Here is a 14552-nt window from a genome sequence, read left to right as displayed (position 1 = left end):
CAAATGCCTGTGAATCTGGATGCAGTGGGTAGCTTCTGTGGAAGGATAAAAGGAGACTTGACTGTGCAAATCTTTCCTTTGTTAAGATTATTCTTTATAATGTATAATAATAAGAAGAATATTTCACACCGGCTGAATTGATTGACATGAGGCTCAACAAGAGCTTGACATTTAAAGTAAAGCAAGATGACGAATGTGTGTCACTGCTCCAGCTGACAGTGACTAATTTGTTAGCTAATGTCATTCTGTAGGTGATACCCAGCCACAGGGGTGTCTTACAACATAACAGGAATTTAAAGTATCCCTATTCCTCCCTTTTAAGAGAGGAGAAGGTTTGAAAGGATTTAGCCAGGTCCTTAATCATCTGCAGAGAAACCATGAAAGAATCCTGAAAGAAACTTTCCTCTTGTTTGTCAGGTTTTAGAAGGACTCTGCTGCTCTGTTTAAGTTATGCAGTAGTTGTCCGTGCATTGTCTATCCTAATTGGGCTGGCCTGTAGAGCTGGCAGAGCATTGACAGGGCATGAGGAAAAGGCTCACAGTGGTGCAGTTGTTGGGTGCAGAGGAGGTGTCCTAGTCAGTGACAGTGAGGAACCTGCCTTCCCTTTTGGGGCCGAGATGTAAGGCAGATGCATGTGGAGGATGGGAGTCTGTGTTGTGCACAGCCCAGTGCACAATCCTTTGCGAAAGCTTGGTTCCTTTGGCTGGTGACAGCAGAAAATCCCTGTTGGCAAAAAGAAGTGACAAGCTTACTGGGGTTTTGTCAGGAGTGCTGTCTGGACAGAGAGCTGTGCTTTTCCCTGCATGTAACAGCCAGCACTGCTGAACTGAGCTCAGCTGGGAAGTGGTGGCTGCACAAAAATCTATGAAATCTGTAGCTCTCGTTTTCCACTGATGGAAGTGCTGGGAGCTCTGACAGCAAAGTCAGTAAATCACTAAGGTTCTGAAAGTATGAGAGCAGGGATTTATCAGCTGTTCTGTGGAGGCTTTCTGGCAGCTGGTGAGCTTCTCTGTCCTAACTGCTTCTACATCTTGCTCCGGAAATGGGATAGTCACTCCAGCTTCTTTTCCTGGTCTGATGTTTGTGACATACTTGTTCTGTACGTGGCAGCCTTACGCCTCCTCTCCATGTGGTGCAGAGGTGGTAGTGGGCATGCAGAGAAATAGCTCTCTGTTGAAGTGCTGCTGTCTGCAGAGGAATACTTTTCCTTTCTGGTGCTGGAAGTGTCATGGCTGGTTGGGACCTGGTGATGAGTAAAGTCTGGGGACAGGGCCTGCAGGGACATAATGAGTGGGAAAAGCTCAGAATGTGCTTGTTGCAGAAGAAACGATGATGTAGGAATACTGCCATGGCACTTTCATGGGCAGTGGGTCATAGGCCCGGGCAATGCTGTTTTTCACAAAGAACAACTAACTGGTGAACCCTTGGGGCTCTTCACAGCCCCCTCAGGACCTACCTCTTTTCCTTGTGTAGGCAACTTGTGCATGACAGAGGTTATGCCTCTGGTCCTTACTGTCACCTTGCACATACAGTGTGTGCTGAGTCCCTGAGTCTGACTTGGTTAAGTGGGTATCCTCTCCTCTCACTGCTTCTGTTCTAGTCCTAGCAGTTGTCCCCTTTTCGCCTACCCACTCACTGCTTCCAAGCACACCAAGACAGAGGATGTCACAGAGGCATGCAGTGTCCTCAGGTTGCTGAGTGCTGGACAGATCCTTGGTGGCTGTTCTTGCTCAACCACCTCTTGCTGAGATGTGTCCCCCCTCTGTGGCATCCCCACGGATGCAACTTGGAGCCGTGCTTTCACTAGTGCTTTCTGGAACCTGAGTGTCATTGCTGCATGCAACAGGAGGTGTTGCTCCTTTGTTTTCTCCTCTCGATTTTGGCCATTATGAGGAATGACATCTTAAGTGATTAGGTTTTGATCCCAGAGAATTTGGATTTGAGGCCTGGAGGAGCTTTCTATGGCACTTGTGTAGCTTTGATGCCATGGAGGTACTGCATAGAGACTGATTTTTATGAACAAAAAGTTATGTGTGAGACCGAGGATCCAAAAATAAAGAATCTGTTGTCTCCAAAGGCACTGAGAGAACTAATCAGCCCCCACCCCACTATGTGAGACGGGGTTAATTGATGTGCAGAAGTGCAAGCTGTAGATGCTTCATGAACTGCCCATGATGTAGGACAGCCTGGGGCTGGTCCAACGCAGGTAGCTCCTTTGAGTAGCCCTGAGCAGCCTGAAAGGCCATGGTGCTCCCCATGTGTGCTGGTGGGTTGGCAGGGCAGGAGAAGCTGCATGCACAGTGCTACATGGGAGCCTGAACAGATTCACATGGGGTTCCTTGTGGCACTTCCATCTCACAACTTACCACTCATTCATCTACCCTACAAAGGGTAGATGAATGAGTGGTAAGTTGACCCTCTTGGGTCAAAATGCCTACACAGCTCTGGAGGCTGGCACCTGCAGTCCTCCCTGTTGGAGCAGAAGGGGTCACAGGGCAGGGATCCAGGCAGCAGTTTGTGACATCCTGCTTAGGCGTTTACAGCTGAAGGCTGCTCCCCTCAATACCACTGCTGCCGGTGCTAGACCTGTCTATGCTGGGGGACAGCCAAGTGGGCTGGGTCCCCAGCACTTGCCGCCTCTGCATGCACAGATAGACAGGACAGCGTTATCCATCCCTGTGGGAGTTGTATAGATTTGTATCTACAGAGAGCTTGGAAGTCTGATTCAGACAGAGGATCCCAGCCTCCAGGGAAGGTGTCTGGTTCTCTCTGTGTCCAGCCTGAGCCCTAGTGTCATTCGGTGGGTGCTCATGCAGCCTTGCTGCTGGGGAGGAGGGATGCTTTGAGCACAGCTGACTTGTTACAGTTAATGCAGCTGTGGCATATTGGACTTCTGCAGTCCAGAGGCACCTACCTGGCAGTCTTTACTATTTATAAACAGCGTGATGTGCAGAACTCTGCAAACTGATGTTTTGCACAGGCTGTATGACCAGTGCAAGCTGCAGTACCAGCACCTTCCCCATGGAGCTTCCCCAAATCCCTGCACATCCCGGAGGGAGCCGCCCCTGCCCTCTCTCTGGGAAGCTAGTTGATCCCTGCGAGGGCCACAACCCCTGCAGTGGCACTGAGGGGAGTTTGGTGGCAAGTCTCCTTAATGGCTTCATGTCTCTGCCTGTCCCAGAGCTTCATGACCTGTCTTGTGCCATTCTCTCCCTTCCAGCTAAGGGCTGAGTTTGCTTCTCTCTCTGTTTCACAGTCAATAGCAGAGCTCTATGCTGCTTTGTCTGTTGACAACTCTCAGAGGCTTTTCTCAGGAAAGCTTTAATTTCTAAAGATGCCAGGAGAGAGGAAGATGCATTCTGGAGCTCTCTAGGGAGGCAGAGGACCAGTTATCATAATTTTCCAGTATTTTGCCAAATTTCAGGGCATAGATTTTCTCCTGGGCTCTTCCTGCTTTATAGGCACTTTCCATTGACTCAGCACTTTAATCCCATTTGTGGTTATGCAGTAATTTTGTGGTAATGTGGAAAGACAATGGATCAAACAGGTATCTGACACACATTTATCCGTTTTTGTTGCTGTTGAACATCTAACAATAGCCTTCCAAACTGTGAAACCTAGCCAGAAGGCAGTGGACTTGCAGGACCCCAGAAGACTTCCCTGGAAGTCTTTGGTGAGTGCTGTGCTGCATGGTGTGGACAAGGTGTAGCTTCCAGGCCTCATGCTTTGTCTTAACATTAAAGCAAACTTTCTGACCAGCTACATCCTTTGGTCAAGCCTGCACTGCCTGGCTCCTTGTTAACCCACATGATGTCTGTGCTCTCATTCTTTGCCTTGAATGCTTCGAGGCCTTTAACTGCTCTGTGCTTTGCAAGAGTGGAATGGGACAGCAAGGAGACAGTGAGAGACAGGGCAAGGGCACATATCCTGCATTCTGTCCTGTCTCTGCCTGCAAGACATAGCAACCCCTGGAGCTGATACTGCTGCTTGTCTTCAGAGCTTTCTTCGGGACTTGAATGGGACAGTGCAGTGGGTCCTTGAGATGCACCGTACTCAGCACCCTCCTCTTTGTCACTGTGCCAGTGACCACTCAGTGCTGAGCATAATCAACATGAGGGTTAGTAAATTTGTGCTGTTTGTGCCTTGTTTTGCCTTCCTGGGTCCAGGGCTGCCATGAGCAAGGAGCCAATAGCAACCAGAGAAGCCAGCATGACTTTCTGCAAAACAGGCCCTGTTACATGAACCAATTAATCTTTCTAGTGCAGTAAAAGGAATGTATTAATTCAAACACAAGACAAGATCTGACAAAAGTCAGATGTTTTGATTAAGAATTTAGGTCCTTTGGCTCTGGGATTGTGTGTTGGACACAAGCATCTGTGCAGGCTGAAGCTGGGTCATGCTTGGCACAAGCAGGCTCTGGATGATCTTCCACCAAAGCTAGAAAAAAGCTTGCAGAGCTTTTGTCCTTGGAGATGTCTTTTTGGAAGGCTTGATAACTTGTCCTAATTTATATGAATCTTCAGAAATCTCTGGCTGCCAGAAATTTTCCAGTTGACAAAAAAAAAAAAGCTTTTGGACTGTCCTTTGGAGTTATGGAAAGTTTTGTTTGGAGGTAGTTTTGTTTGCAACTACAAAGACTTTTCTCTGATTGATGGCACTTGCACAACATGAAGAACCACCAGCAGCGGAACACGGGACTCAGCTTTGCCCACTGAGAGTCAGTGTGGCAGAAATGGCCTGTGGGGCTGGGAAGGGGATGTCATGAGTTGCCGTTGGTGATTGTAAAACTTGAAGCAGTGACTGGAAGCAGGCTGTGGAGCCCTTCCAGGAGCTTGGGGAGGTAAGGAGGATGTTTCAACCCAGGGGCACATCAGCATTACACAACTCCTTCAGACCTGTGAGCACACAGGTTGCAGAGTTAAGCCCTGATCTGTAGTTACTGAACAGGCTTCACTGAGCTCACGTTTGGTATAAAAAAATGTTGAATGCCTGGAGATCCTCTTGTACTTCACCATTCACAGACCTGGGGATGAGGAGAGGTGGCAGATGCTGGCAGAGCAGTATGCAGAGGTGGTGGAGCCTCTTGCCAAGGCTCCCAGCCCTCCTGCAGGAGGATGGAAGGGGGTCGGAACATGTCAGCAGGAGTGGTGAAGGACTCTAGCAGAGTGTGGTTGCCATGGGTAATTTCCATTAGAAATTTCCATTTCCATTGGGCTAAAATAGAAAAGATTTTGCTTCTTGGAGTTGCCAGCCATGGTGTGAGCAGAGCTAGGAGGAGGACTTGCAAAGCAGCAGTTTCTCAGGGCTTTGGGGGCCACTAGCAGTTCTTAGTCATCAAGACAAGCCTCTCCCAGGACTTCCACCTCTGCCCATGGATCCTGCAACTGTATAGGATCAGGCCTGGGCTACCCAGTTCACATCTGAGATGTGTTGCAGATGTACCTGTCTCCAGCTCTGTCTCCTGGGACTTTGGATCTTTGTCTTAGTCATGTCCCCAGTCTTTCTCTGGCCATGCCTCCTGGATAGACCTTGGCCCTACATTGTAGCTTTGTCTCCAGTCCTGTCTCCAGTCCCATTTCCTGCTGTTCCTGACAGGACACTTTGGAGCTACCCCAGATCTGATTTCACAGCTTGCCTTGTCTGACACCACTGCTGGACTCTGTTATCACCACTCATCTTTCATGCTGTGGGATTGCACCCCAGTTGGTGAAGGCCCCACGTGTGCTGGGGTCAGTCCAGCTCCTGTCTCAGACCCTGCCCTGGAGCAACGCCACGCTTGCTTCTCTAGCACAGCCCTGGGGAGGTTGCCAAGGCAGGATGGCATACCAGCATTTCAGCATTCCCCAGGTTTCTGAAGCCTTTGGAATGCCTGTGACCACATTGCCCAGAACTTGAAGAAAACATTTAAAACCCACCATTTATGTAAGGGCTGTGGGCTTGTTCTTGCTGTTCATCCAGGGAGATGTGGGGACAAGGAACCATGCCTGCCCAAGCAACTCCAGGAACGGGGAACCACTGGATGAGCTCATGCCAGCTCTGTTAAGGAACAACTTCTGCTGCAGGGTGGTGATCTCTGTTGTCTGGTTCTGGTTGCCTCTCTTTTTGGGGCTGCAGACCAAACATGGAGGAGCAGTCTGCTGCTCCTCACCCTCTATGGTTCTTTGTGCTTATGTCTTATGGGTGGAGCATTTCTTTGCTTTGTCATATGGTCCCTTTTCTTCCTCTTTATAATCTTTATTATACTTTTTAATGTTGATATCTAACATCTGCTCAGTTTGTGATTTTGTCTCCTTGCAGTATGCAGTCAGATTTGAAGATTTACTCCATTAAGTGATGAGCTGTGGATTATGTTCCCCTTTGAGCCATTTGGCTCAGTGTAGTCCTTCCTTACAGAACCTCTGGGAGGGATGCAGGCTCCATTTTAGGCTCCTTGAGCCCATCAAATGCAATTCGTTTGACCCCAAGTGGTAGAGCAATAGACTACTGGGAGGCTCATAGCTGGGAGAATCAGTGTTGCTGAACCGGTGTGCTGCTCACTGAGCTCAGCAGCAGGTTCTCAGTGCATGATTTGGGCTGCAATACTTTGCATCTCTCTGCTCTCTCTGTTTAGTGTGGAGGCCTGGAGAGGTCTGAATGCTCCAGTCCCCCACATAGCAGCACAGCTTGCTGTGACCTGGACTGATGATAGCCCAGGAACTGTCCCATATTCTTGAAAGCTTGGTGTCCAGCCAGGCACAGTGGGGCAAAGCTCAATCCATTTTTCTCTCTTCGCCTAAATCATGGGCTGCCTGTCCCAAAAAAGCCCCAGACATGCCAAGAAGAGTGTCCCACTATGGTCTATGCCTTGGTTTCCCACTTCAAGAGCCAGCTGGGCACTGTTGCAGGCTTATTGAGCCATGCCTATTGGTTATTAAAATAAAAATCCTATTAACTTTTTAGATTATTTGTTAGTCACAAATAAAATTCTTTCCTGGCCATGGGCAATTAACTTTGAAGATAAAGTATTTCGTTTCAACAAAACCTGTAAAAGAGAAATTTCTTTCTAAAGAATTTCCATTTTTCGTTCCTGGCTATTGTTTTTTCTCTTGTTCTTTTTTATTTTCTATCTATCTGTCTTCTAACTGTATTTTTCAGACATCCCAGTAAATGGCTTCCTTTCTATTTCCACCTGTCCATCTCAATTACATCTAGCTTTTAGAATCTCTATCAGCTTCAACGTGCAGCTCGCAGCTCCTGTTCTCCCTCCTGCAATGTCTCCTCTGCTGCTTGCTGGTCTGTATGACTTGCTGGAGGTGTTGGCGGAGCACTGGATCCAGCTCTGCCCAGATACTCCTGGGGTGATATGGATTTAGATGTCACCAGGTGCTGGGCCTTGTCATGTCATATGCAGGTTCTGTTCCCCATGCTTGGGGCACTCTCACGGCCCTCCACCTGCTCCTTTGAGGCTTCTGGAAGAGCTGATGAGTTTCAGTTCTCCCTTTGCTGCCTTCCCTTTGTCTCACTTCTTACTTGCCTGTGTGCCCAGGAAGAGGAACATATTCAGTGCAGGCATCAAGGAGCTGTGCAGCACTGATAATGTTGGGCAGAAGAGGAGCATGGGTGAGGAAGATCAGAAAAGTTATCCCAGCTACCCACTGCACACATCAGTGTGTGCCCTCCTGACTCCTAAATCTTCAAGTCCCACTCAGTGTCTGCAAGAGACCCCAGCATGTTTCTGCATCCTACTGTCCTTCCTTTTCTTGTTGCTCAGATGGCCCAGAAAGCATCTATAAAGCTCCCCACTTTATCTGCTTTTTGTAAGAAGGTTGCACATTGCTGTTCCAGCTGTGGACATAAACCGCATTTGTCTGATGGGGAATCAGAGCTAATGAGTGTTAGCCAATTTAAGACTTCTGGAGTCTCCTGCTCACCAAGTGTGTGGTTGGGTTTATTCGCTCTCTCTTCCAGTAACCTTCTGCTGCCAGGAGACAGCAAACAACCTTCATGTGGCATGGATATCACTGCCTGGAGCCGGCAGTCTCCAGTGTGTTCCTGACTGCTGTCACCATCAACATCTGCTGATATGGCATTGTTTTCTTGAAGCAAAGCCGGAAACACACTTCCATTGCAGATGCTTAGAGCACCTACATGTGATAAGGGCCTCAGGAAGTAAGCACAGGAGCTCCAGGTGGTCTTCTTGTTTCTGTGTTTCATGACAAGAAAAAGAGACCTGAAATTAAGTGTGGAGGTGTCCTTTTCTGTGGAAAATCTTCAGGCAGGGAAGCAGCATTCACTATGCTGCTGTGCAGCATGGCTTAAAGCTCCTTTCTTTCCTTAAGGAAATACCAGAAGGGAGAAATTGGGTATAAACCTATGTGTGTATCCAGCCCTGACACAGCAGTGAATGTAAAGTCTCCAGAGTCAGGAGTGCTGCAGGGAAGAGCTTGTTTCCATCCTGGACTATGGTACTGGAGCCAGCCCCAAATAGCCCCATTGTCTCCTCAGCCATGCTGCAGAGGAAGGGACTGGTGCATGGTTATGGCTGGAGGAGCAGGAACTCACTGCATTTCTGGGGTTTCTCTTCAGTGGGGCTGTGCTAGTAGTGATGCACTCCCTTTGCCTCGCCTCTCTGTAACCATGTGGCAGCTACTGGCCTTATCTAGGGCTTCTTCTAGATTGAGCAAACCTCATTTGGCTTCTATGAGTTCACTGTTTTTTTATGTCATATCATTTTTTTGCTAAGGCAATCAGCTCCAGGGCAGGCACGTTCTCTAGTGGAGTGGGGGACCACGGCATTCAGGAGGGGTTCCTTCGTGAAAGCAACCCAGGGAGTGGAGGGAACTGCCAGCACCCAGCAGCCCTCACAAAAGCAGCTGATGAGGGCTGGGCAGGGCCAGCAGCAGCAGCAGCCAACCCCAGGTACAAAGGCTGCCTCTGGGGAGCATGAGCACCCAGGGCAGGCAACCATGGTGCGGCACCTCAGCCAGGCGTGGCCATTGGCACAGCAGTCTGCATGGGAGGGCGCAGGATGGGTCATTTTTTATTCTGGGAGCAGCAGAGGAAGGGCCTTCTACTGCAGCAGAAACTGTGTCCACCCACTGAACCTGCCAGTCTGAGGCTGAAACCCAGATTTAGGGGCCGCAACCTCCTTGGGCAGATGCCTACACCCAAACAGAGGATCAAAAAGGGGATTGAAAGAGCTGCCTAGACCTTCAGTTACAGGGAACTCCAGTCTCTGGAAGTTCCACTATGTCCTGAAGGCATAGGTAGATGTCATAGGTGTAAGTGTGCCCAGCTGGATGAACTTTTCAAACAGGTGGCTCTGTTACAATATGTGCACACCAGGCCATGTAGCATCCAGCAATCTGAGAGGGAGATTGACAGGCTTTATTATGTACTGACATAGGCTGATCAACAGCCCTGCCTTAAGTCCTGGTAGGAGGAAGTTAAACAAGCTTCCAGCCCTGAACCAACAAACTGGAATGACTTACAAGACAAAGGAGACTGGATCCTCACCTCTTCTTGGAGCAGGATAAGTCTCCCCTTGCCCATGAAATGCCCCTGCACAACAGATACGATTCTCTAGGGCTGGAGAGAAGAGACTGTGTGAGTAATGGTAAAGACCTTGGAAAGGGCAACCATACAAAGTTGGCTCAGTCTATCACCTGCACAAAAAACAGTATCACAAAAAAGGCTCAAAGGTTTGGGATCTTGTAGGTAAAAGTTAAGGACCAATAAAGGGCACCTTGTGGTTGGGGTCAACTACTAGCCTTCTGATCAAGGGCAGCCTGTTGACAAGGCCTTCTTGTTTCAGCTACAAGAAGCATCGCATTCACATGCTCCCATCTTAATGGGGAACTTCAACCACCGGGATGTCTTCTGGAAAAGCTAGACAGCAGGCTGTAAGCAATCCAGAAGACTCCTGGAGTGTGTTGAGAGTAACTTCCTGGTAATAGACAAACCAACCAGAGGAGAAGCATTACCGGACCTGGTGCTTACCAGTGCAAACAAAATCATTAAAGAGGTTAAGCTTGGAGGTAGTCTGGGCTGCAGTGACCATGCTTTGATTGAGTTTGTGATCTCAAGGAATATTGGCCTGGCAGAACAAAGTCAGGACCATGAACTCCTAAAGAGCAAACTTCAAGTAATTTAAAGACCCAGTGGACAAGAGCCCCTGAAACACTGTCCTTAGGGACAAAAGAGCTGAACACAGCTGGAAACTCTTTAAATATGTTTTTTCTTAGAGCACAAGAACTTTCCATTCTCCTGTGTGAGAAAGCAAGCAGGGAGGGCAGAAAACCAGGATGGTTGTGCAAGGACCTGCTGCTCAAAATGAGGTGCAAGAAGGAAATGCAAAGGCATTGGCATGAAGCAGGGACATGTGGCATGGAAATAATACAGGAATGAAATCAGGAAAGCCAAGGCACAGAGGGAACTGAGCTTGGCAAGGGATACAAAAAATAACAAGAAGGGATTTTGTAGGTACACTGCCCAGAAAAGAAAGGCCAAATAGATCGTAACCCCTCTGATAAACAAGGAGGGTGAACTGGTAACAACAGACATGGAGAAGGCTGAGGTACTCAACAACTTCTTTGCCTCAATCTTCACTGGCAGTCAGGCTTCCCATGTCTCTCTTTTCCCTGAACCTGTACGTGAGCGCTGAGGGAGCAAAGACGCTCCCACTGTAAGTGAAGAGCAAGTTTGAGAACACCCGATGAAACTGAACAGGTGCAAGTCTATGGGGCCCAATGACATGCATCCTAGGGTCCAGAGGGAATTGCCAAGCCTCCCTCCATCATCTTGAAAAGTCCTGGCAGCCAGGTGAAGTCCTTGGTGACTGGAAAAAGGAAAACATCACTCCCATTTTTAAAAAGAGTACAAAGGAGGACCTGGGGAACTACAGACTGGTGAGCCTCACCTCTGTGCCTAGGAAGATCATAGAAAAGATCCTCCTGGAAGCAATATCATAGCACATTCAAGACAAGGAGGTGATCCAAGACAGCCAGCGTGGCTTTACCAATGGTAAATCTGGTAGCCTTCTATGATGGACAGGTACACTCTGCTGGGTTAAGAACTGGCTGGACTGTTGGGTCAAGAGTAGTGGTGAACGGAGTGAAATCCAGCTGGCAACAGGTCATGAGTGGTGTTCCCCAAGGGTCAGTGTTGGGGCCCATCCTCTTTAATATCTTTATTGGTGATTTGGATGAGGGAACCGAGTACACCCTCAGTAAGTTTGCAGACAACACCAAGCTGGGGGAAAGTGTCAATCTGCTGGAGGGTAGGAAGACCCTACAGAGGGACCTGGACAGGTTCAGTCGATGGGCAGAGGCCAATGGCATGAGGTTCAACATGGCTAAGTGCCAGGTCCTGCACTTTGGTCACAACAACACCATGTAATGATACAGGCTTGGAGCACAGTGGCTCAAAAGCTGTGCAGAGGAAAAGGATCTGGGAGTGTTAGTTGATGTTCACCTGAACATGAGCCGGCAGGGTGCCCAGGTAGCCAAGAAGGCCAAGGGTATCTGGCTTGTGTCAGGACTGGTATAGCCAGCAGGACCAGGGAGGTGATTGTCCCCTTGTATTCTGCTCTGGTGAGGTTGCACCTCGAGTACTGTGTTCAGTTTTGGGCCCCTCACTACAAGGACATCGAGGCCTTGGGGTGTGTCCAGAGAAGGACTACAAAGCTGTTGAAAGGCCTGGAACACAAGTACTGTGAGGAGTGGCTGAGGGAACTGCGGTTGTTTAGTCTGGGGAAGAGGAGGCTCAGGGGAGACCTTATTGCTCTCCACAACTACCTGAAAGGAAGTTGTGGGGAGCTGGGGGTCAGCCTTTTCTCGCAAATGACTAGTGACAGGACTAGAGGGAATGGCCTCAAGTTGTACCAGGGGAGGTTCATGTTGGAAATTAGGAGACATTTCTTCTCAGAAAGACCAGTCAGGCATTGGAATGGGTTGCCTAGAGAGGTGGTGGAATAACTGTCCCTGGGGGCGTTCAAGGAAAGGTTGGATGTGGTGCTTTGGGACATGTTTTAGTGGGTCATACTGGTGGTAGGGGGATGGATGGACCAGATGATCTTGGAGGTCTTTTCCAACCTTAATGATTCTATGATTCTATGATTTCAAAAAATCAGACTGTCCTTCAGGATGCTGTTTGCTGGGCTTCCCAGGTCCCAGCTGCATCTCTGGGAGACGATGGGGATGTATTCTCCTCCTCCTCAACCATGTATGGAAAAAATGAAGACAAATGTAAATAAGTGGTAAGAGAAACTCAAAAAGTAGGAGTTACAGAAAAGCGGCAAGAAAAGAATGCTTTGAGAACCAATGTAGTGTTTTAAATTTATTCGGTGCACACATGATATAACCTGCAGCAAACTTCTTGCATTTAATCTTGTCATTGGTTCCCCTCTACCTGCCAAGTGAAATCCAGGATCAAGGCTCAGATGTCCTTGGAGGTCTTTTCCAACTTTAATGCTTCTATGGAGTGACTGTATCATTTGAAAGGGAAAAGTGACCAGTGTCACCTACCTGGAAGTCTGTAAAGCCTTTGACACAGTCTCACATGACATCCTGGACAACAAATTGGAAGGAGATGATTTTGATAGGTGTACCATTCAGTTGATAAGTAATTGGCTTGAAAGCCACACCCTGAGAGTGCTGGTCAATGGCTCTATGTCCAGGTGGAGGCTGGTGACGAGTGGCATCCCTCAGGGATCTGTCTTGGGACTGGTACTGTTTAGTGTTATTATCAATGACTTGGACAACGAGGTCAAGTGCACCCTCAACAAGTTTGCAGGTGACACTAAGCTGAGTGGTGCAGTTGATACAACAGAATGAAGGGATGCCATCCATAGGGATGTGATCAAGCTAGAAAACTGGGCCCATGTAAACTGAATGAGGTTCAAAAGTGTAAGTGTAAGGTGCTGCACCTGTGTGGGGGCAATCCTAGACATGAGAACAAACTGGGTGAAGAACTCATTGAAAGCATCCTTGCAGAGAATGACTTAGGGATTCTGTTGGATGAAAAGCTTGACATGAGCCAGCAGTGCACGCTTGCAGCCCAGAAAACCAACTGCATTCTGAGCTGCATCAATGTGGCCAGAGATGTGACCAGCAGGTTGAAGGAGGTCACTGTCCCCCTCTACTCTGCTCTTGTGAGGCCCCACTTGGAGTACTGCATCTACGTCTGGGGACCTGAGATGTGCACAAGAGATGCGCAAGATGATACACAAGAGATGTGGACCTGTTAGAGAGGTTCCAGAAGAGGGCCTGAAGATGAGCAGGGGGCAGGAGCACCTGTCCTATGAAGACAGGCTGAGAGAGCTGGGACTGTTCAGTCTGAAGAAAAGAAGGCTCCAGGACACCTTATTGTAGTTTTTCAATATGTAAAGGGGGCTTATAAAAAAAAGATGGAGAGCGACTTTTTGCTCGGGTAGATAATGACAGGACAAGGGGGAATGGTTTTAAACTAAAAGAGGGGAGATTTAGATTAGAAGTTAGGAGGGAATTCATCCCTCAGATGGTGGTGAGGCCCTGTAACAGGTTGTCCAGAGAAGCTGTGTATGTCCCAATCCTGGAGGTGTTCAAGACAAGGTTGGACGAGGAACTGGGCTACCTGATCTAGTGGGTAGCATCCCTAGCCATAGCAGGGGTCTTGGAACTAGATGATCTGCAATGTCGCTTCCAACCCAAGCTGTTTTATGTTTCTATGATTAGCTGCTCCTGCCTGTCTGCCCCCATCTGCTCCTGGTCGCACCAACGGGATGTCCTCCACCTTCTATGGAGGTGTCATCCCTGGTAAAAGCCTGCCCAGAGTGTTTGTCTCTGTTTAGCACTGCAATTTCATGGGTACCACCTGGCTATTAGAATCATAGAATCCTATAAGAATGAAGTAACTTATTCTGGAGGACTATTGTAACCTTCAGAATGACTACTATGTCTCACTTCTGTAGCTATGAAGAATACGTCTGTGGGGAGTGGGAGGCAACTGTGATCAAAGGATGAGAAAATTGCCCGCAAAGGAGCTGTGGGGCTGAAAGTACCACAGTGGGGCCAGGTGTGCTGCCAAGAATGAGGGCAGGAGAAGGAATGAGTCTGATCTCTCTGTTAAACAGCTGCAGGGCTAAAACTCAGGCAGCCCTGAGGGCTAAAACACCCTTGGGGCATTAATGAGGCTTTGAGTAGCTGCAGTAGGGCGTGTCAGGGCAGTGAGCTCTGCTGAGCTGGATGTCTTTGTGGGCTTTGACTGTCCTGGGATAGAGTTTGTTAGGATAGCCCTGCAGTGCATCCTTGCTCTTGGATTGCTGCTCTCCCATCCCTCCTGGATGCTGGCTGCCAGCATCCTTGTAGCAGGCCTCTGAGCTCATAGGGCTAGAAGAGCAGCTCGGCTCTGCTTCTAGGAGATGTCACAGAGACAACAGAGCCCTGTGGTAGGGTTGCTGGACCTGTGGCCAGGATAGGAGCTCACAAGTGACCCATGTATGTTGCTTGCAGCTGGCAGGACCACCACCAGTGAGGAGCTGGAGGACATGCTGGAGAGCGGCAACCCAGCCATCTTCTCTTCTGGGGTAAGCACCA

General features: G+C 48.7%; 1 protein-coding gene across 3 annotated transcripts in view; it reads left to right on the top strand.

The window, feature by feature from the left end:
- The window catches only part of STX1A (syntaxin 1A), a 112048-nt gene that overhangs the window by 89985 nt on the left and 7511 nt on the right, over positions 1 to 14552 (top strand). For all 3 annotated transcript variants that reach the window (XM_032201205.1, XM_032201204.1, XM_032201206.1), the window contains exon 7: positions 14469 to 14542. In XM_032201205.1, coding sequence (XP_032057096.1) covers positions 14469 to 14542 — 74 coding nt within the window. The remainder of the gene's footprint in view (positions 1 to 14468; positions 14543 to 14552) is intronic.

This window comes from Aythya fuligula, chromosome 20, assembly GCF_009819795.1.
Source record: "Aythya fuligula isolate bAytFul2 chromosome 20, bAytFul2.pri, whole genome shotgun sequence".
NCBI classification, from domain to species: domain Eukaryota; kingdom Metazoa; phylum Chordata; class Aves; order Anseriformes; family Anatidae; genus Aythya; species Aythya fuligula.
Note: the sequence above shows the minus strand (reverse complement) of the source record. Positions and strands in the feature narration are given on the sequence as shown.